General features: G+C 32.3%; 2 protein-coding genes and 1 pseudogene across 2 annotated transcripts; 1 reads left to right on the plus strand and 2 right to left on the minus strand.

Moving 5' to 3' along the window:
* Positions 1-7,557: 7,557 nt before the first annotated feature.
* Positions 7,558-10,569, minus strand: LOC123883339 (annotated as a pseudogene).
* A 1,664-nt stretch (positions 10,570-12,233) lies between these two features.
* LOC123883340 (phosphatidylinositol 4-phosphate 5-kinase 9-like) lies at positions 12,234-15,954 on the minus strand. The gene is made up of 3 exons (XM_045932108.1): positions 15,017-15,954; positions 13,758-14,019; positions 12,234-12,917 (listed from the first exon to the last, which is right to left on the minus strand). Exons 1-3 carry the CDS (start codon positions 15,865-15,867, stop codon positions 12,744-12,746), a joined length of 1,287 nt encoding a protein of 428 aa, XP_045788064.1. The 5' UTR covers positions 15,868-15,954; the 3' UTR covers positions 12,234-12,743.
* Positions 15,955-17,520: 1,566 nt separating this feature from the next.
* Positions 17,521-20,134, plus strand: LOC123883341 (acetylornithine aminotransferase, mitochondrial-like). The gene is made up of 3 exons (XM_045932109.1): positions 17,521-18,009; positions 18,462-18,896; positions 19,409-20,134. The coding sequence occupies exons 1-3, from the start codon at positions 17,566-17,568 to the stop codon at positions 19,946-19,948; spliced, it is 1,419 nt and encodes a 472-aa protein (XP_045788065.1). The 5' UTR covers positions 17,521-17,565; the 3' UTR covers positions 19,949-20,134.

Below are 20,134 nucleotides of genomic sequence, written 5' to 3' on the forward strand. Positions count from 1 at the left end.
TCAAAAGTAGGTAAGAATATTGTAGTGTATCTTGAGCAAATTCTGTATCTTTGTTTCTTGAATAATAATGCATGGCAGATCATAGTGTGGCGTTTTTGGTCATATCTTAACAATGAATTTATGTAAGTTCTCTTCTTTTTGTAGATTTAGTTGTTCAGAGGCTTGTCTTACTATTTCTATTTTTTGACATCTTATATTACTATGAAGACTTATTTAGTGTAGTTTCCCTCTTGACTATCTCCATTAGGCCTGGCAATAGGGTGGGCGACGACGTGTTTTCCATTCTGCGTCCTCAAACTTGATGGAGTTCGGGTTTCTCCGTATCCGTTTCCAATCTTCGAAAGGGGTAAAAAATAGAACCCCACCCCATATTTGATGGGGTTCAAATATCCCTGCCCCGCCTCATCCGGTATAAACTTGTATTGTTATTGTTGTACTCTTTTATGTTCAAAACTACGTCGTTTCAATAATTTGATTTTTTTTTTAAAACAAAACAATAAATGAAATGATTTATTTAAGGCTCAACTTAAAATTAAAATAAATAAACATGGGTGGGAATGTTTATTTTTTAGGTACCCACAACTAACTTGTAACAAACTTTTGAATTTGCATATATGGATTTGCATATGACTTATTCTTGTCGGTTGATGGATAAATACCCTTAAATCATAAAAGGGTAGATTAGAAAAAACCTTATTTTATTTTCATGGTGCAGTGACTTATTTACTATAGTTTTCGTCGTAAATAAAAATGGATTATTTTTTTGTCAATAGACAGAATGATGCTTAATAACCACAGAAAATGTTCAAATAACTCTTATCAAGGTAGAAGAACTTTGAAGATTACCTAAAAAACAATCAACAAACACCATAACAAAGTTACATGACCTCATTAATTCATGTATACAAGATATTATAAAAAAAATTCACTGTGGAATTTATACTGCAAAGTAGGGAAATGACACAAATAAATGCTATAAATTTCCAAAATCTTTTCGAGTCTTCTTCATCAACACTACTAATCACTTGCCAGTTATGGTCCACCGTGAAACCAATCATATGCACCCATAAGATCAAAATGATGATAGCAGCCGTCGGCGAAACAAGGCCCGATGCTATAACCGATACCACACTCGTAAACAACAGCATGTATAAGACATAAAAGATGCTATTGTTAACAGGGTGGTTTAATGTAGAACCACCTATCGCTAATTGAAAAAATAAAACATAAACGAAGAGCAAAACTGTCAAGCCGGGGTAATGTTCTTCATCAACAACTGATGTTGCCTTTACTGTAGGGAACATAATCACTGTCACACATAAAACCATTGAGAGCAAGCCTACTTCCCCGATCCTGTCTTTGTCGCTTCGATACATAATTATAATTAAGAGAATATTAACGAAATTCTAGCCACTGAACTATTTAAAAAAAGTGGTTAAAGAAATTAAAAGCTCAAAAGAATTGTAGAATTGCAGAGGGTAAATTGATGAGTACCTTTTTGGTTTAATTGGATGAGAGGTATTAGGTTTTTCAATCATAATCACTTTATCTTCCATCCTTTTTTCACCATTGCTACAACAAATGAGTTATAACCATGAGATACATAATAAAAACAACACAAAATAAAGTAGCATAAGTGAGGGTAAATTAAATTAATTAAAGATATAAAATACCTTTGATTGATTGGATTAGAGGACTTTGGATTAGAGGACTTAGCTTCTACCATTATAGTGTTACAGAGCTTTCAGAACATTAAAATATACTACTATAATAATACTATTAGTATTAACAAGTCTTATATTAACAAGGATTCACAAAAATTGGAGTATCTGTCCTCAAATTACCAAAATTGAAGAATTCAAGGCACACATGGCATATGTGATCCTTAAATGAAGGAAATGAGAAGACAAAATGTGCTAACAGAATTTTTCCTCATCATCTTATAAGAGGCAATGTAAATAAAAAAAGATTATATTCTAGTAGGACTCTACAAAAAATATGAAAAGGTTAATTTTAAAAAAATAAAATAAAAAGGGCAAAAAAAAAATTCTAGTGTCTTTGTTAAAAAACAGTTTGAAAGGTTCAATATAAAGTGCCTAAGCTTAAGAAAAAAATATAAAGTGAACAAAAAATAATATGATCAATATGAAGACTTGATTATTATGAAAAAAAATATAAGACTTGATTGATGAGTTTGCTTTAAAAAAAAATACTAGAATGGAGATTTTTTTAAGTAGGTAAAAATTATTTTAATATTATTAATTAGGCATAATATGAATATTATGTTAGTTACATTGATGAGATGACTAGGTAAAAATTATTTTAATATTATTAATTATAATATTAATTATTTTAATATTATTAATTATTTCATAAACTCTTCACTAAATGGCCACTTAAAAACTAAATCACAATTTACAATATAAACAACATCATTAAGTATATGATAAAAAGAAATCCTCAAATATCAGAAATGTATAATATGTCTGAGTTGAAATAAAGAATAAAGATTACTTACTGAGAAAGTTATAAGATTTGTAATGATCGGTTCGATATTTGGGAAGTGCTTCCTTATCATGAACATAAACTTTGTGAAGTAGAAAGCCATTAAGGTTCATAACAAGCAACTTCTTCTTCTTTGGTACAAGATTCAGCTTCTCAACAGAAAGCTCCAATTCTGGTTTCATATATGAGTCTTTGTGATCATCATGGTCATCATGATCATCTTTGGTGATTATGATGACTAGTTTGAGAAGCTTAATAGATCAATCATCGATGTGTTCGGGTTTTCTTGATGGCCACCTTCAAGGAAAAGGACTTTTGTATAATTATGCAGAAAATATTTGTATATGCGAGGAATACAAATATGAAGGTATGACGAGTCTTGAATTTCTTAGGCATCTTGCAGGAATATACCAATTATGCATACATGTAAATCTCAATAACATGTTGATCATTTACACATCAAACCTTTAACTCGCGAAATTCCCCCGCTATCCGTCATACTTTAATTTATCCCTTCGTCCTATGCTGGTGCTACTACATAGACTTACCACCTTAGTTCATCTCCAATCGATCCGTTCTGTACCATGGTTGATGAGACTCATATTTAAGCATGACTTTTGTATAGTTATGCAGAAAATATTTATATACGCGAGGAGAAAATATTAAAGGTATATAAGTCTTGAAAGAGTTCAAAGTGTCTTGCATATCAATGTGGTGTCTCCTAAATCTCTAGATATAGTTTTAAGAGGATTGATTTTGCCATCCAAAAAGGGTTAGCGGCGCAACTTGTTGCCCGTTTGTCTTCCATTCAAGTATAATTATCTTAGATATATGTATTGTGTAGAAAATATGAGTTTAGTTTTGTATGATCTTTAATTTATAGTAGTAAAAGTGCTAAAAGACAGGTAAGATTGATGTATTGTAGAAAAATTCAAAATAAAATACAACTAGTTTAAGAAATTTTAACTATAATTATCACAAGTAATTCAGTAACTGCTTCTCTTTCCCTTTCTCCCAACCCTCTCATACACATTCTTCTTGTTCCCTCTTTCTTTCAACAGCTCCTGTCCTCGGCCCATATCAGTAGCCACGGCCTTATCAATATTAGTCTCACAATTTAGATTCGCCCATGAAGCTGAAACCTCGTCTAGAAAGTCTCGATATTCAGCAAAGACTTTGTCATGGTGCTCGATTGATGCCTGCAGATTAAGAGACATTGATATTAAAGAATTAAAATATGCACATACAAACTAAATTGTTTAACTTGTGTCAAAATTTAACCTCATTCCTAAACTCTTCCACTCTGATTACTTAGTCGCCCTTATACATGTTATTTATCTCGCATAAAGGTCAAATTTGTAACACAATATCAATTTGTCAATAATTTAATAATACTAATAAAAATTTTCTGGAAGCTTAGATTTCCAAAGCCAAGTCCAACAATATCAATTTGTCAATAGAAATTTTGGTGTTTTAAGAAATCCAGGTGGACAGGTATCCCCTCAATTTGCCGGGGGTATCCTTTCTGGACCAATGCAATCTGTGGGAAATTAGGGTGGAATGCAAAGAAATAGCCCTGACAGGGAGAGGTGGCAGCGTTCTACTAGCTTCCAGCAGAGGGGTTTAATTCCTTCACCTCAGTCTCCCTTACAGATGATGCACAGGGCCGAGAAAAAGTATGAAGTAGGTAAAGTCTCAGATGCGGAAGAGGCAATGCAGAGGCAGCTGAAGGCTATCTTGAACAAATTAACTCCTCAGAATTTTGATAGACTTTTTGAACAGGTAAAAGCAGTTAATATTGACAATGCAGTCATCTCACAAATCTTCGAGAAGGCTCTGATGCAGCCTACCTTCTGTGAAATGTATGCTAATTTCTGCTCCCATCTGGCTACTGAGTTGCCTGATTTGAGTGTGGACAATGAAGAAACACCAAATATGTAACTTGACTAACCTGAATAGGAAAAGTTGTCAAACTCAAGAGTCCAAGTAAACTTGTGGAGCTTTTGTAGACTCGACTAGCAAAATTGAGAGTTCGCTGATTTTATTTGTTTACTTGAACTCCGTTTTTATAATCCAAAATTGAACTCGTACGAGTTTAACAGTTAAAAACAACCATGTATATGTTCTTAGGTGTAACGAGGCCTTCGCTTTCAGCATCTTTAATCATGATCCATGTTATCCAAAGTGATCAGAAAAAAAGAAAGAAAAAAAAAAGCTTATATTAGTCATTATCCATGTTTGTTATGCCTTCTCCTATGCTCCTCAGCCACAGGAACCTATCATCCATGGCCCAAACACATGAAATTCCTTCTCCAGTGCCAATTTATTCAAGTTTCCAAGTTTTAGTTCAAAGGTTTATGATTCAATGTTCCTCCTGGTTTATACCTATCTACCACATTGGAAGAAAACCAAGTGGATATCCTCATACTCAATTTTATCAGGTGGTAAAGTTCACATGAGGAATCACTATCCATTTCTTTCTTTTTTTGACTAGATCACTATCCATTTCTTAAAACTATGAAAATGTCATGAACAAATTTTGAGTTCAGATTTCAAAGATAAATAAACTTGAAAGATTAGAGCATATAAACCTTTAAAAGATAGGTAAGACTGAAATATTGTAGAAAACTTCATAACAAAATACAACTAGTTTAAGAATCTTAGTAGATTGATCAACGATGTGTTCGGGTTTTCTCCATGAACAACTTCAAGGAAAGGGACTTTTAAGTATGACTTTTGTATACTTGTAGGCATAAAAAATGTTTGATATACACATATAGTACAAAGCATGTAAATATCAATAACATGTTCACCATTCACACATCAGACTCGCGAAATCCCCCCCACTATCCGTCATACTTGAAGTTAGCCCTTCGTCCTACATACACTTACCACCTTAGTTCATCTCCAATCGATCCGTTCTGTACCAAGGTTGATGACACTCATATTTAAGCATGACTTTTGTAGTTATGCAGAAAATATTGAAGGTATATAAGTCTTGAATTTCAAGCCATCTTGTATCATCTATACTTCTATGCAGTAATATACCAATTATGCATACTTTTGCAGACATAAATCTTTGTAAATCTCAATAACATGTTGATCATGAAATCCCCCTGATATCATACATTTAACAATGTCTAACTTATAACCTTCCTAGGAAAAATTGTCAAACTACAGAGTCTGAGTAAACTCGTGAGGCTTTTAAATTTGTAGACTTGACTTGTAAACTCGCTAGTAAAACTGCGAGTTCGTTGATTTTATTTGTTTACTTGAACTCGCTATAATTGAGCAAAAAAAGAAGCTTATTCGTCATGATCCCGTTAGTCATGCAAACACATGTTTTAGTGCAAAGATTTATGAATCAATGTTCCTCCTTGTTTAATACACCAAACTGATCCTTTTGGTAAACATATCTACCACATTGGAACAAAACCAAGTGGATATCCTCATATACTCAATTTTATAAAGTGATGAAACCCACGAGTTTCACCAAATAGAGAGTGAGTGTTGAAAAGAGAGTATTGTTAGCATTCCTCGATCCTCATATCCATCTCTTAGCAGAGTTGTGCAAGTTTACCGGGGAATAATTACTTCGTATATGTGGCTTAAAAAGAAAATTACTTGTGTACATGAAATTCATTTTTGGTAAATTAAAAAGATAATTAGTTCATTCTAAGATATGGCTTGTTCTCCAAACCAAAGAAGCTTGCCCTTCTAAAGATTGCACAAAAATACTAATCCATAATTTTAAATTACAATGATATATGGTGTTTTTATGTCTGTCACTTCTCAAATATAAATGTATTTGGGCTGGAATTATATTTTTCGAATTATAAATTATGATAGAAATTCCAAATGTATACCATATCCGCTCTCAAATATAAGACTTTTTTAAAATTTTCTACTGCATTATTTATTTATGGTTAGTAATTAGTATTGTTAATTTTATTAAAGGTGAGAATCAAAATTTAAACTCTATCATTACATTTTACATATGTTATTTATCTCTTATAAGGACAAATTTGTAAAATAATATCAACGCAATGAAGATAATTTGTGTAACAAGTAATATCCTGATAATTTATTTGGTTAGCCAATAACAACTCTCGATGAATAGTGTGAAGTTTGGCGTGGTTTTAGTTACATTGTAAGAAAAGGTAAATAGTTTTAAATGGAGAAGAAAAATCCAATCCTGATAATGCATGTTTGGATTAGTGACAAGAGTAACAAAATCATTAGTAATTTTGAAAAAAGCAACACTTTGCCTATATTTGGCTGAACACGGCGTACATATTCTTATGTTCCACCACACCGCAATTTCTAAAGTTTTTAGTAGCTTCACAAAATTATGATGACCCGCCGTAAATTTTCAATCACCTTAGTCATTCAAACGTGTACTTAAATAAAAATGTAATGACTACAAAATGTTTGAATCTTATAATTGTAACTGTTACGTCTTTATCGTGGGTTCTATCTACACTTTCATTGTAAGTCTGGGGATTCCACATCATTTCATTGACCAAGCTATAGCGAAGGAGACTCTCTCCTCTTTATGTTTAGCGGTATGTTTCAAGCCGTTAAAGCTACTTAACAATATCCCTATACGGAATGGTAACAATCGTGCGGGTACCGCTTTCACTTCTGTCCATACACATGATATGTATTCATACAAATAACATGGTTGATGAATGGCAATGCTATGTGTCCGATTTTGTCTATGCCGCAATAAGAGAGGATTAGAAAAATCACATTCAAGTTTTGAAAGAAATTAACAACCAAAATTAACTAATTAACGAAAATTAACTAAGTTTTGAAAAATCACATTCAATTAGAGAAGAGAATGATCTAAGTTCACACTTCACACACCAATGTCACAGACTTGGAACAATTTGCTATTGTCGGTAGCTACACATAACAAAATTAGAATCTACATATTTCATTAGAGAATTGGCACCATTATATTAGAACCAACAGACAAAAAAATTAGAATGAGAAAAATTATGAAATTATAAAAAGTTTATAAGCAGAAGAAATTATACATAGTGGTTTTTATATTCTAGTCATGTGAAGAAGAACTCCATGACCAGGTTCTATGAGCATGTGGAAGGAAGGTGAATGGCAATAACTTGATGATAGACAGAATTGAAAGTTGAACAAAATGAGAGACAAAATAATCTTCAATTCAATCATTGCTAAATGTTGTCCTAAACACACACGAGGTCCCATTCCAAATGGCATATAAACTTGTGGAATCTTGCATGCTCCATGCAATCCATTTGCAAATCTTTGTGGATTGAATTTATGTGCATCATCCCCCCAAAGCATTGGGTCTTGATGCAATATTGTCATTGGAATTTGAATATTCATTCCTTTTGGAACTAAGATACCTTTCAAGTTAATGTCTTTTAAAGCACATCTATTAATCGATGATGATGGTGGATAAAGCCTCAATGTCTCTTGAATCACCATGGTTAACTGCAAGTACACATTTTAATACTATATCTAATTACTAATTAAACCAAAAGATAATAGAGTTTAATGGAGACACACTGACAGTGTAAAATAGTTTTACGCGCGATCGTCCAATAAAAAACTATCAATATGTCATGTCTCAAGAAAGTGAGGTGAAGTGGTGTGTGTGACAGTGTAAAATTATTTTACATGCGTATTCTTTTTTCTCAAGATAACATGTATTGAAACATATGATTGTGTAATTAAACATACCGTTTTCATGTTTTTAAGTACACTTGCATCAAGATTACCATCATTTCCACAAATTTGAAGCAACTCAGCACGAACACGATCTTGCCAATCTTGATGCATAGCTAACAACATTAAGCACCATGATAATGTAATTGCAGTTGGTTCATGACCAGCAAAGAATATATTTTTGCAATTATCTATCATGAATCTGTCTCGTGAGTTGGAATTTGGTAAGAAACTATCACCACTACTCTCACATTTCTTTGCACTATCAAGTATCATTTGCAAGAGATCTTGTTCATCATTAGCATAATTTTGGCGTTGTTTTATGAGCTTTGATATCTTTGAGTTTATCTCTTTCTCTAATCTCCACATTTGTCTATTGCTTTTGTTTGGCAAGTATCTAAAACAAATTATGATCCATTTTGCACATTAGTATATATATATCATCAATAACAATAGGCACAACAAAATATTATAAGAAGGATTCAACTCTTATCCACCATTTGGTGTAAAAAAAAAAAAATTACACTGTCGATCGATCAAAATCGTGATATCATTTAAAACATTTTATTTTAGAGTTTAATTTCTATGCAATGCATCAAACAATGTGTTGTCAAATCATTTAATGGATGTGACACGTTATGTGTTTTAAAATTTTAATTTATATACTGTTAGTGTAAAACTATTTTACACATGCATCCAATAATATATTGACACATCATGTAATGTGTTTTAAAACACGTGATGTGTCATATTCATTAAATAATATGGCAACACATTATTGGATACATGTGTAAAATAACTTTACACTGGCAACACATGATGTGTCATATGATTCATACCTATAACCTGGAATTCCAGGCAAAATCTTGCAAAGGAGGCTTTGAAGTTCTCTAAGCTTTGTGAATATTTCTCTTCCTTCAACATAATTGCTCCCAAAACAAGCTCTTGCAATTATATCAGCTGATAAGTTTCGCAAGTCTTCATCAACATTTATCTCTAAAACTTCTCCATCTTTTTCCAATTTGCTCATCCATGATCTTAGCATTACATTTGTTGACTCAACTATCATATTCACCTTTGCCTTCAACACATGATTTTAAAAATAAAAAAAAATTACTAGATTGCTATTCAAAATCAACATTAATCAATAATTTACAAGTAATAGATACGAAATTTCCACCACTGTTAGTGGTGACTAATCTTCGTCAGAAAATTTGTGGAACACACAATGTCAGTTCTCCTCTCTTATTCGAATTTTTTCCATACACAAAAGCAGTAAAAAATCAAACTCTTTACTATTTACTTAAAGAATCCTAGACTTTTACTACTTAAACCAGTTTATTGTTGGTTACGACAACATTTTTATTTATTTATTATGCAATATATATTTAATTTCTCTAGAGCAGAATATCATATGAAGTATTATACACTTACCTTCATTTTATCTTGGTACAATTCAGGAGAAATTATCTTCCTTTGATGAGCCCAAAATTGGCCACTTGATGACAATATACCTTGTCCAACTAGTGGCCTAATATCTTTGGCTAAAAAAGAAGGCTTCCCTAGAATTAAAGAAGTATTCAAAACAATTTCTTTTACCATATCTTTATCTGATACCATTAACCATTGTATACTCCCTGAAGAAAACAAGTATATGGGACCTGTATGTATAAATTAAGATTCAGATTATAATTTTTCTGATTTTAGTAACAATATCAACATTTTCAATTTGGTATTTGGCAATAAAGTAGAGTTATATGAAATTTGATATATAGAGTTAACTTGTAAATCATAAAAAAGTCTGAAATGAGATTTGATATGTTGGAATACGAGTAGCTCTATAAAATAAAAAATAAAAACTAGTATATAGTATGCATATAGCTATATATACTAGTAGGAACTCCGTGGAAAACATGTTGGGTATATAATATGGGTTATCTAAATCCAACCGAATTTTCTTTCATATATATATATAGAGAGAGAAAATAAATATAAAGATAACTTGAAATAAACACGCTGAATATTTGATATAAATAAAATATATGAGAAAGGATAAAGTAGTTGACCATATTTATTTTTCCACTCAAGAATGTGAGGGAAGAGAGTGGAAAGCCAATTATGAGAAATTGATGATGTTTGAGTTGTTGATGTTAATTGAGTTTGGAGTAAAAGGGATTTCATTTCTGGGATGTTACCAAAGTAAAAGTGAGGTGAAGGCCCATCAATGCCTTGCCTTTGAAGCTTTGCTCTAAGTGATTTAGGTCTTAACACTAAAATATGCAAAATATGAGCCAAAACTACTAAAATTGCTCCCAAAATAACCTTCATTGTGCTTATCTCAACAATTTCCATTATGCTCATCTCAACACTTCACACTAACCTCTTCAAAGAAATATTGTTGACCAAAATAAAATTTGCCTCTTCCAATTTCTGCTACCTCACTTTGTTTTTTAGTCATAAGAATATATAAAGGTTATGATGTTTAATGTATTCTTAATTTATTTATTTTTGGTACAATGTATTCTTACTTTTAATTAGTTACCAAATGTATTTTTGGTACAATGTATTCTTAATTTATTTAAAAAAAGAAACTATTAACTTTAATCAATTAGTTAGTTTTTAATACGATGAATGAAATCTTTTTGGTACATGAAAATAATTCAGTTGAAAAAGTTACCAAATGATTCGTGTCCAAATTCAACTTGTTTGAATTTTTGTTGTTAAAAACTTGAATTTCCTAAAACATGGATCAATATAAAAAAATTTACTTAATTACTATCCACCACTGTGTGTAAAAAAAATATGGATCAATATAAAAAATTTACTTAAAAAATATTGTCTATAATATTATATTTTTTATAGCGCACGTATCAAATTATATTTCTTTTTGTTACTTTGTTATACAAAAATTTTAAAATATCTTCACAAGTATCCAGCTATTGTTGTGAAATATATAATTGGATGCATATAAGTTTAAAACTTTTTATAAAGGAAACTAAGAGCGTAAGTGGAGAATTTCACGTTTGATCAGTCCTACAAACTTTGTTATGCTCACGAAAATACATACACATAAATCTATATTTGTTAGATATCAAAGTGAATGTTTTGCCCTATTAAAAATTTATATAATGAAGGAAGTTATAAAGATGGCTTAGTGGCTGGGGTGGATGAGATGAAGACTGGAGTAATATTAAAATTGTGTAATAACAATACGATAAGTGATAATACCTAAATTCGAACCCTAATCTCTACATATTACATGTAATATTCCTGCCAACTAAATTATATTCACGGAGACAACAATACTATAGTTTTTTTTTTTAATGCTAATGGAAATATTCCACAAATTGCGTCACCTTATCTCCCCTCACCTCTAATGGTTATTAACAATATTATGTGATTATCATTATTATATTTTATTTATTAAGGTTTTAATATATAATATTATAATATTTAATATAATATTTGTCAGAAAAATAGTTAACATAATCAACAGGTCAGCAATTATCTTTCAGTTATGAGCTCTGTGATAAGCAATGGGTCAGCAATAGTGGCATTTTCAATGCCAAATTGCTTACACGATAGACACTTTGGTAATATACGACCAAGCATAAGAACTAAAAGGTGTGACATCAATTACTAAATAAAATTTTAAGATATAAGAATACACCTAGTTTTGTACTATAGTAATATAGTTTTTGACACAAGGCATTCAATCATGATTCTACTGGTTCATATAATATTAATTTATCTTCAAGCTTTGTGAGGCCAACACCAAATATGGATAGCTTTGTGAGGAACATACAAAATCTTAAAGAATCTCGGTTAGGAAAACTATCTTATACGAGAAGCATTGAACACTAAACGTAGATAGTTTCCTAACCGAGATTCAAACTTTTGTTTGTCAATTCAGTTTTATTACATGACTAAATGTTTGACTACCAAATGTTTGAAAATTGAACTATGAGCTGTTCAACAATTGAGAACATGCTTCCAACCATTAAACCGAGCAAAAATTATTCAAAAAATAAAATAAACACTAACTCATAACATTCCATTATACAATATTTAGTGTTGTATCTGACTAATCAACAACTTAATAATAGGTAGAGTATAAAACACTTCATTCCCAAGTCAGATAAAGCAAAGATCAAATTGGGAAAATAGAACTAAAATCTTATGTTATGAATGATAGTTTTCCTCTTGTTATTTTTTCAATGCGATCTTACAACAGTAGCTAGGTTGAGGTTTCAGCAGCATACCGACATATACAGCTACATAAATTTACAAAAATGTTGGCAAAATTTAAAAAGAAATGAAATGCATATAGTTTATCATATGAACGTCGTCATCACTCATTAGTCATCACCCTTTCTTCCTCTATACAAGACTCAGCAGATAGATAATAAATCTGCTTGCTTTTAGCTAACAACCGATGGAGATGATGACAGTTTAGTCCAGAATAGCTAGCTACCAATCTCTTCAACATGCTTCTCTACTAAAACAAAAAGTTGTAGTTGATACTGTCATAAAATGGGAATTCGGATGCTTTCATTGTTAAGATGGATTTCATTTTGCACAGCCTTGGCAGCAGCTGCTCTAGCTGCATTTGCTGCTCTATTAGCTGCTGATACTGCTCTATTAACTCTTTCATCTACCTTCGCTACATCATAGGCTTTCTCAGCTGCTCTTCTAGCTTCCTGTTTGTTCACAAAGAAACTCAATTAATAACCAAAGCTCATCATGATACTGCAAAATATCTATCTGTTTGCAGTTTTTTGTCTTGTCTTTCCTTTTTTTATACAAATACACTAATGTCGAAGTATCTGTCCTAGCCTTCTAAAATATTTGACAGCAAGGAATTTAGACAGAATGAGATGGCATGCCTATTGATTATCGGATGATCAAGTGACTCATACCCTTTATGTTTCAAACAAGAACCTTAGGTTTTATTTGAAATTTTAAAAAAAAAAATTGAAAGAAAAGCGTCCTTACTTCTTAATACTTCAATCACACTTAATAATTCATTTTTAAAAACATTTTATAGTGTCCTTAATTTCAAAAAGAAAAGTTTGCCCTCCCCCCTCCCCCTTCAAAACCCAACTCGCAAACAAATCCTCATAGTCTAGCAGAATTCAAACAAAAACCTGGCCAATTTTTCTGTGATGCATAGCATTGTTATGTTTTTCCCCCCTCATGGATTCAGTAAAGAATGATTCACATGCAGTGACAACAAGCAACCTTTGAACATATCTACCTCATATGAAACTTAAGACAGATGGAAACCAGTATATGAATTATTTTCAAATTTCCCAGTAAAAAATTACACTAAAACACAACAGATACCAATCAGAATTTTGAACAAGTCAAATGTTAAACAGAGAAAAGATTGACACATCATTCTGATTATTCTAGGCCAATGTGCAGATACATAAGAGAAAATATTCAAAATCATTCATCTTTTTTCTTTTAGTGTTAGCTAGGGAAAGAACATTTAAGAATAGATTGAGGTAAATATTATAAATAAACAAAGTACGTACCTGCACTACATTAAGTACTCTGGAGTGATTGACACCAACAGGGGAAACAGGAAATGTGGCATTCTGTGTGCTTGGAACATCAAGGACTCCATTTTGCCAGTGACCAGATTGGGTTTCTCCATTTCTAAACGTATACATTCCAAGACCTTGTCTTTTCCCCTCATGCCAGGTTCCTTCATAACGATGACCATTTGCAAAACAATATACCCCAAATCCATGCATCTTGTCTGCGCAATATTCACCGGCATATGTATCTCCATTTCTAAAGATATGGAAAATGAAAATAGTCAGTTCCCACAAAATAGAGTTATATGAATGCCCTACAGAAATCAATTCAACAATAATGCACTAATGGTGATTCCTTAGAAGAGACGAATCCTACATTTGAGACAAATAAGAAGGATGCATTATGCATAATAGGATTAGGAACCATTATTCACTAAAAGCACGCCCAGAATCATACCCATTGAAACAATTGCAATAAAAAAAAATAAAAAAAAAAAAAACAGAATTGGTGGCAGTGGCATTAGTGTTGCTTTGCTTATGGTCAACAAACAAGGTATCCATCAAAACATATGATTGGGGTAACTTTTCTTTTTTTTTATTTCTTCGCACAGTTGATGTTAATCCACTAATATATCAGTTCAAAATTAATGCACTAATTACAATTCCTTAGAAGAGAGGCAACCTATATTCGAGAAAAATCAGAAGAATGCAGCATAATAGGATTAAGCACCACAATTCATTAAAAGCATACACAGAATTTATCAGCCTATATTCTTATCAAAAAAAATTATCAGCCATAAAGGTGTCAAAACCCATCAGTCTGCTAGGAATTGGAGAAACCTATAAATCCAATTACAAACCAAAGAATGGTGAGAGACAGATTAACATGACCTACTCCCTCCGGTCTTAATTATAAGCAAATATTCACTTTTCAGATTCATTGAATAACTAATGTATCTGAAAAGTGAATATTTGCTTATAATTAAGGCCAGAGGGAGTATTTATTTATTATGCCGGTGTCATGTATGATTCCCCGAGTTCATGCTTATCTTTTCCTGCTTCACTATTCCTTAAAACCAAAATCTATTTGACCTAATATTAGGGCCAAGCTGCTGAGCAAACTACTCATATCAACAAACAAACATAGCTGAAACTAAAGAAAATAACCGAAACAACGAAAACAGCACAACAAATAAATGTAATGAACTAAAAGCAAATATCTTAACTAGAAATGAATAGAGATATTTATATACCTAAAATGATAGTGACCAAGACCATGTTTAACACCCCATTTAAACTGACCAACAAATCTACCACCATCATCAGAAGTATGAATACCAGAACCATGACAGTGACCATTAAACCACTGACCAGCATAAACATCAGCAGTATAAAATCTATAAACACCAAAACCATTTCTGAAACCATCTCTATACATACCCTTATATCTACTTCCTTTTGACCAAATCTCAACACCAAATCCATCATATTTACCATCAATCCAATCACCTTCATATCTTCCACTCATATTATAGTAATAAACACCACTCCCATTACATTTCCCTCCTTTCATTTCACCTTCATATACGTCACCGTTCGAATAAACTCTAACTTCCAAAACCACCACCGTGCTTGCTTCTTTCCGTTCCCTCCTCCTCCGCTTCCACCGCTGGAGTGTCAAAACAATAGGAAGCGAGGGAGTTGATTTGAACTTGAATTTGAGTGAGAGAGAGAAGAAAAGTGCGGCGGAGAAAGCGAAAGCGGAGAGGAAGTTGAAGATGAAGGAGTGAGTAGGAGGAGAGAGTAGAAAGTAGAAGAAAGGGAGTGATAAGAGGAGGATGAGACGGAGACGGTGGCGGAGACGGCGGAGTGCGGCGAGGGAGATGGAGTGTAAATAAGAAGGTTTGGGAAATTGGGGGAAATAGTTTGATTTGGAATGTTTGAGTTTGTTGATTTTAGGATTATGATTATGATTATGAATTGGTGGATTTGAGTGATTTTGTTGTTTGTGATGAATTGAAATGGAATTGAATTTAGGGTTGAAATCGGAAGAGATTCCGGTACTTTCTTTTCCGATCTGAATTTCTGATTTCTTTTGATGCATTACATCAATCAATTACTTCATCTATCAACTTTTACTTTCTTCTTCTGAACTTTCTCTTTATATTTGTTTCTCTTTTTGTTTGGTTATGACTTATGAATGAATAGAAATGAATATGATGATGATGTTTTATGTTGCGTTGCGTTTTGTGTTTGAAATGCGGCGCCTGCTCGTCGTTTTAATTAAGGTACCCCATTATTTTCTTGATTAACAAGGAATAATTAAAACTTTTTTAAAAAATAAAGGAATAATTAATACTAGTACTATACTTCTTTTATATTATCCTTTTTTTTTTGGTAAGTTTTATATATTCCATTTGCGTTCTTGCTTAATGTGCTAAAAAATTACGGAATAATTTTTGTTGTACTCTACTTAGTTTATGGGACAACCAGCTATACTAAATTATTATTTCCTCTGGTCATTAATATAAGAAAAAGTTACTAACTTTTTAGATTTATGGAATGATCGATGTATTTGGTCTAAAAAATAGAGCACGTACATTAAACATTCTATAAATCTAAAAAACAAACTCTCTCTTATATTAAGGACCAAAGAGAATAGTTGGTTTTCTTGGGAATGTTGCATATAGGAATAATTAGGGATGCAACTGAAAAATATTGCATTAAAAAATGAAAATGACATTTTAAAACAAAATTTTATTTCTAAAGTATCACTTATTTTTGAGACAAATGGATTATTAGTTAATAAACTATTGATATTTTTATAAATAAAAAAAATCATTTAGAATATAGTACTATAATATGTAAACTTTTGTAAAAAAAATATATATGATTAAAATATAAAACTTCAAATTTATAGACTAAAGTATATAGTTGAAATATTGTATTTTATATATAAGGTCGGAATTTGAATACAAGTTTTTTTTTGTGTGTAAAAAAAAAATCTTAAAATGTGAATTTATAGTCACTAAATTACTTGACATAAAAAATATTTAACCATTTTTATTTACTATTTTACTTTCCGCCCACTTTATTTCTTTTCCAATTCAAACAGAGCATTCAACAATTGCTTTCTCTCTCACTCTCAGTCTACGGGTCAAAGAACACACTTTAGTTCCGGTTTCAGAACTTCAACATTGGATTTCACCGTCAAAGGTACTGTTGTTTATGTTGCTTCCACTTATTCAATGTCGTGATCCTTTTTTCTTTTCTTTTTTGGGTAAATGAATTGTTAATAGTATTAGTGGAAGATGGTGAGCAATCAAATAGTATGATATGATGCAATTGGTTTCTTTCTGCTGTTTCTCAATTATCAAAAGTTTATATTTTTTTTCCATTTTGTGAAGCATCTTGTTGACATGCAATGTTGTTTTCTTCTCTTTTTTCTACCTTTTTAGTTTTTAGTTTTTGCATGAACCAAATTTCCATTTTTGTTAAACATATATGACCTATGAAGCACGGACACGACATAGATACTGATACGTCAGACAATAATATTTTGAGAAAATGACATAATTCAATGAAATCATAAGTGTCGCTGTCGTGTCGGTCGTGTCTGACACCATGACACGCCTAATTTGAGGAGTATACGTTCTTCATAGTATATGAATGCTTCGGTAGCTTAGCTGGCAAAACCAATCCTCTTAAATTGGATTATAAGCTGATTTTTGTGTTCATGATTTTCTGTTTTAGAATAATTGAAAAGGAGGAGAATCAAATCAATCCTATTTGTTGAACAACAATGAGTGCAGTTCAGATTTGTCTAAACCATTCAATTTCTCAATCACCTTACAAACTAAGTCAATTTTTCAATTTGGAGAGAGAGAACAATTTGGTTAGAGGAAGATCAGTTATTCGGACTAATTTCCGGAGGGATGTTGTGACTGCATGTCTTAATGTGGATGTTAGTGCAGCTAAAGCTGGGAAGATAGCATCGGAGAAGACGAAGGAACTGATTGAGATGGAAGGGAAGTTTTTGGTGGGGACATATGCAAGAGTACCAGTAGTGCTCGAGAGAGGGAAAGGTTGTAAGGTGTATGATGTTGAAGGGAGAGAATATTTAGATTTCAGTGCCGGCATTGCTGTCAATGCACTAGGACATGGTGATGCCGATTGGTTGAAAGCTGTTGTAGATCAAGCTAGTACTCTTACTCATACCAGCAATGTTTTCTACTCAATACCTCAGGTTGGCATCAATCAATTTTCTATTTGTATCTGAGTTATTATTAGGGTCTGTTTGGATCAACTTATTTGAGCTTATCTACTAACATAAGTAGTACTTGTGAGACTGTTTGAGAGAGATTATGAATACAATTTATGAAATGTCTTTAAGCTGTTTTAAGCTTATTTTCATAAGCTCTCACGGATAGCTTATGATAACAACTTATAGCTTATATGAAAAGTGTAGTTGTTTACAATGAATAATCCATACTTCCATACTTCTATATAGTTTTGGATTTCTTTAATATGTGCAACACATGCATTGCATAACATAGCCTTATAAATGCTTTTTAGAGAATTCGTTCATTTTTCAATATCTGTGTTGGATCACTCGAGGTTGGAATGGTGATGATATTATGTGCTATTATACTGTTCCCTTAATCTGGTATGTCAGCTATTATTTTGGCATTGATGCAGGTAGAACTTGCAAAGCGTCTAGTGGCTTCTTCTTTTGCGGATCGTGTATTTTTTGCAAATTCTGGAACTGAAGCAAATGAGGCAGCTATTAAATTTGCAAGAAAGTATCAGAGACACACAACAGCTAATAAAAAATTACCAGCAACAGAGTTCATAGCTTTTAGTAATTGTTTCCATGGTAGAACCTTGGGTGCACTTGCTTTGACGAGTAAAGAGCAATACAGAATACCTTTCGAACCTGTTATGCCTGGAGTAAACTTTATAGAGTATGGAAATGTGCAGGCTTCTATAGAATTGATTAAGCAAGGAAAGATTGCTGCAGTTTTTGTTGAACCTATCCAAGGAGAAGGTGGAATTTACAGTGCTACGAAAGAATTTCTACAATCTCTTCGTAATGCTTGTGATGAAGCTGGGACACTTCTCGTGTTTGATGAGGTATCCACTAGCTAATATTTTTTATTTTTTCAAACAGAAAATTTTGCTTACGTAACTAGCAAATAAATAAATCCGGTTTTCACTTTTAAATATTATTTTTGTCTCTGTATGATGCATGAGAAAATATTGTCCAATATCTGGATAATAACATCATCACTTGAAATGGTTTGTTGGTTGATCTTTGCAACTTTCAGTTCATTTGATTATTATTGTTCATTGAACGATTGTGAGGATGAAACTAAGTAGCTCCGACACTTTAGATTGATGGCGTGTTCAGTGTCCAACCAATACAATACCGGCACAAGTAGTTATGTTCAATTACTTCATGTTTATCAAATTATTATTAGTGTTGGCGTGTCGGTGTCAGTATCGTATTTTGTGTATGTGATCGTTCTTCATAGGGATGAAATTGTCTAGTATCACGATTCATGATATCCTTCCAGTAAATCTGCAGAAATTTGTTAATATTATTCTGTCAATTCAACTAGCATATGCTTTTTGTGAATCTGTAGGTTCAATGCGGTTTAGGACGATCAGGGTTTCTTTGGGCTCACGAGGCATACGGTGTCTTCCCAGATATGATGACACTTGCGAAGCCTCTTGCTGGAGGCCTACCTATTGGGGCAGTACTAGTGACAGAGAGAGTTGCTTCTTCCATAAACTACGGAGACCACGGAAGCACTTTTGCAGGAAATCCTCTTGTTTGTAATGCTGCTCTCGCTGTTTTGGATAAAATATCAAAACCTGATTTCCTGTCTTCAGTATCTAACAAAGGACTCTACTTCAAAGAATTACTTAAGCAGAAGCTTGGTCGAAACCGACACGTGAAAGAAATCCGCGGTCTTGGACTAATTATAGGAATTGATTTAGATGTACCTGCTTCACCGCTCGTAGATGCGTGTCGAAATTCCGGTCTTTTAGTATTAACTGCCGGGAAGGGAAATGTCGTCAGGCTTGTTCCACCGTTGATCATAACGGAGAAGGAGCTTGAACAAGCTGCCGAAATTCTGTGCCAAAATTTACCAGCTCTTGATGAGAGTAATCAAAACTAGGTAAGAATATTGTAGTGTATCTTGAGCAACTTCTGTATCTTGTTTCTTGAATAATAATGCATGGCAGATCATAGTGTATTCACTTTGTCACAGTTATCTGTGGCGTTTTGGTCATATCTTAACAATGAATTTGTGTTCTATTGTGACATTATCAGTATAATTTATTTAAGTTCTCTTCTTTTTGTA

The sequence above is a fragment of the Trifolium pratense genome, linkage group LG5, assembly GCF_020283565.1.
Source record: "Trifolium pratense cultivar HEN17-A07 linkage group LG5, ARS_RC_1.1, whole genome shotgun sequence".
NCBI lineage: Eukaryota > Viridiplantae > Streptophyta > Magnoliopsida > Fabales > Fabaceae > Trifolium > Trifolium pratense.

What these genes read in the sequence shown, in the direction of transcription:
- LOC123883340 (XM_045932108.1), bottom strand. Translation starts at nt 15,867, where the DNA reads ATGCATCAAAAGAAATCAGAAATTCAGATCGGAAAAGAAAGTACCGGA. An exon ending in CTTGGTCACTATCATTTTAG is followed by an intron (nt 14,020 to 15,016) that starts GTATATAAATAT and finishes CCATATCTTTAG; the next exon opens with AAATGGAGATACATATGCCG. An exon ending in GAGTACTTAATGTAGTGCAG is followed by an intron (nt 12,918 to 13,757) that starts GTACGTACTTTG and finishes GTGAACAAACAG; the next exon opens with GAAGCTAGAAGAGCAGCTGA.
- LOC123883341 (XM_045932109.1), top strand. Translation starts at nt 17,566, where the DNA reads ATGAGTGCAGTTCAGATTTGTCTAAACCATTCAATTTCTCAATCACCT. An exon ending in TTTTCTACTCAATACCTCAG is followed by an intron (nt 18,010 to 18,461) that starts GTTGGCATCAAT and finishes GCATTGATGCAG; the next exon opens with GTAGAACTTGCAAAGCGTCT. An exon ending in CACTTCTCGTGTTTGATGAG is followed by an intron (nt 18,897 to 19,408) that starts GTATCCACTAGC and finishes GTGAATCTGTAG; the next exon opens with GTTCAATGCGGTTTAGGACG.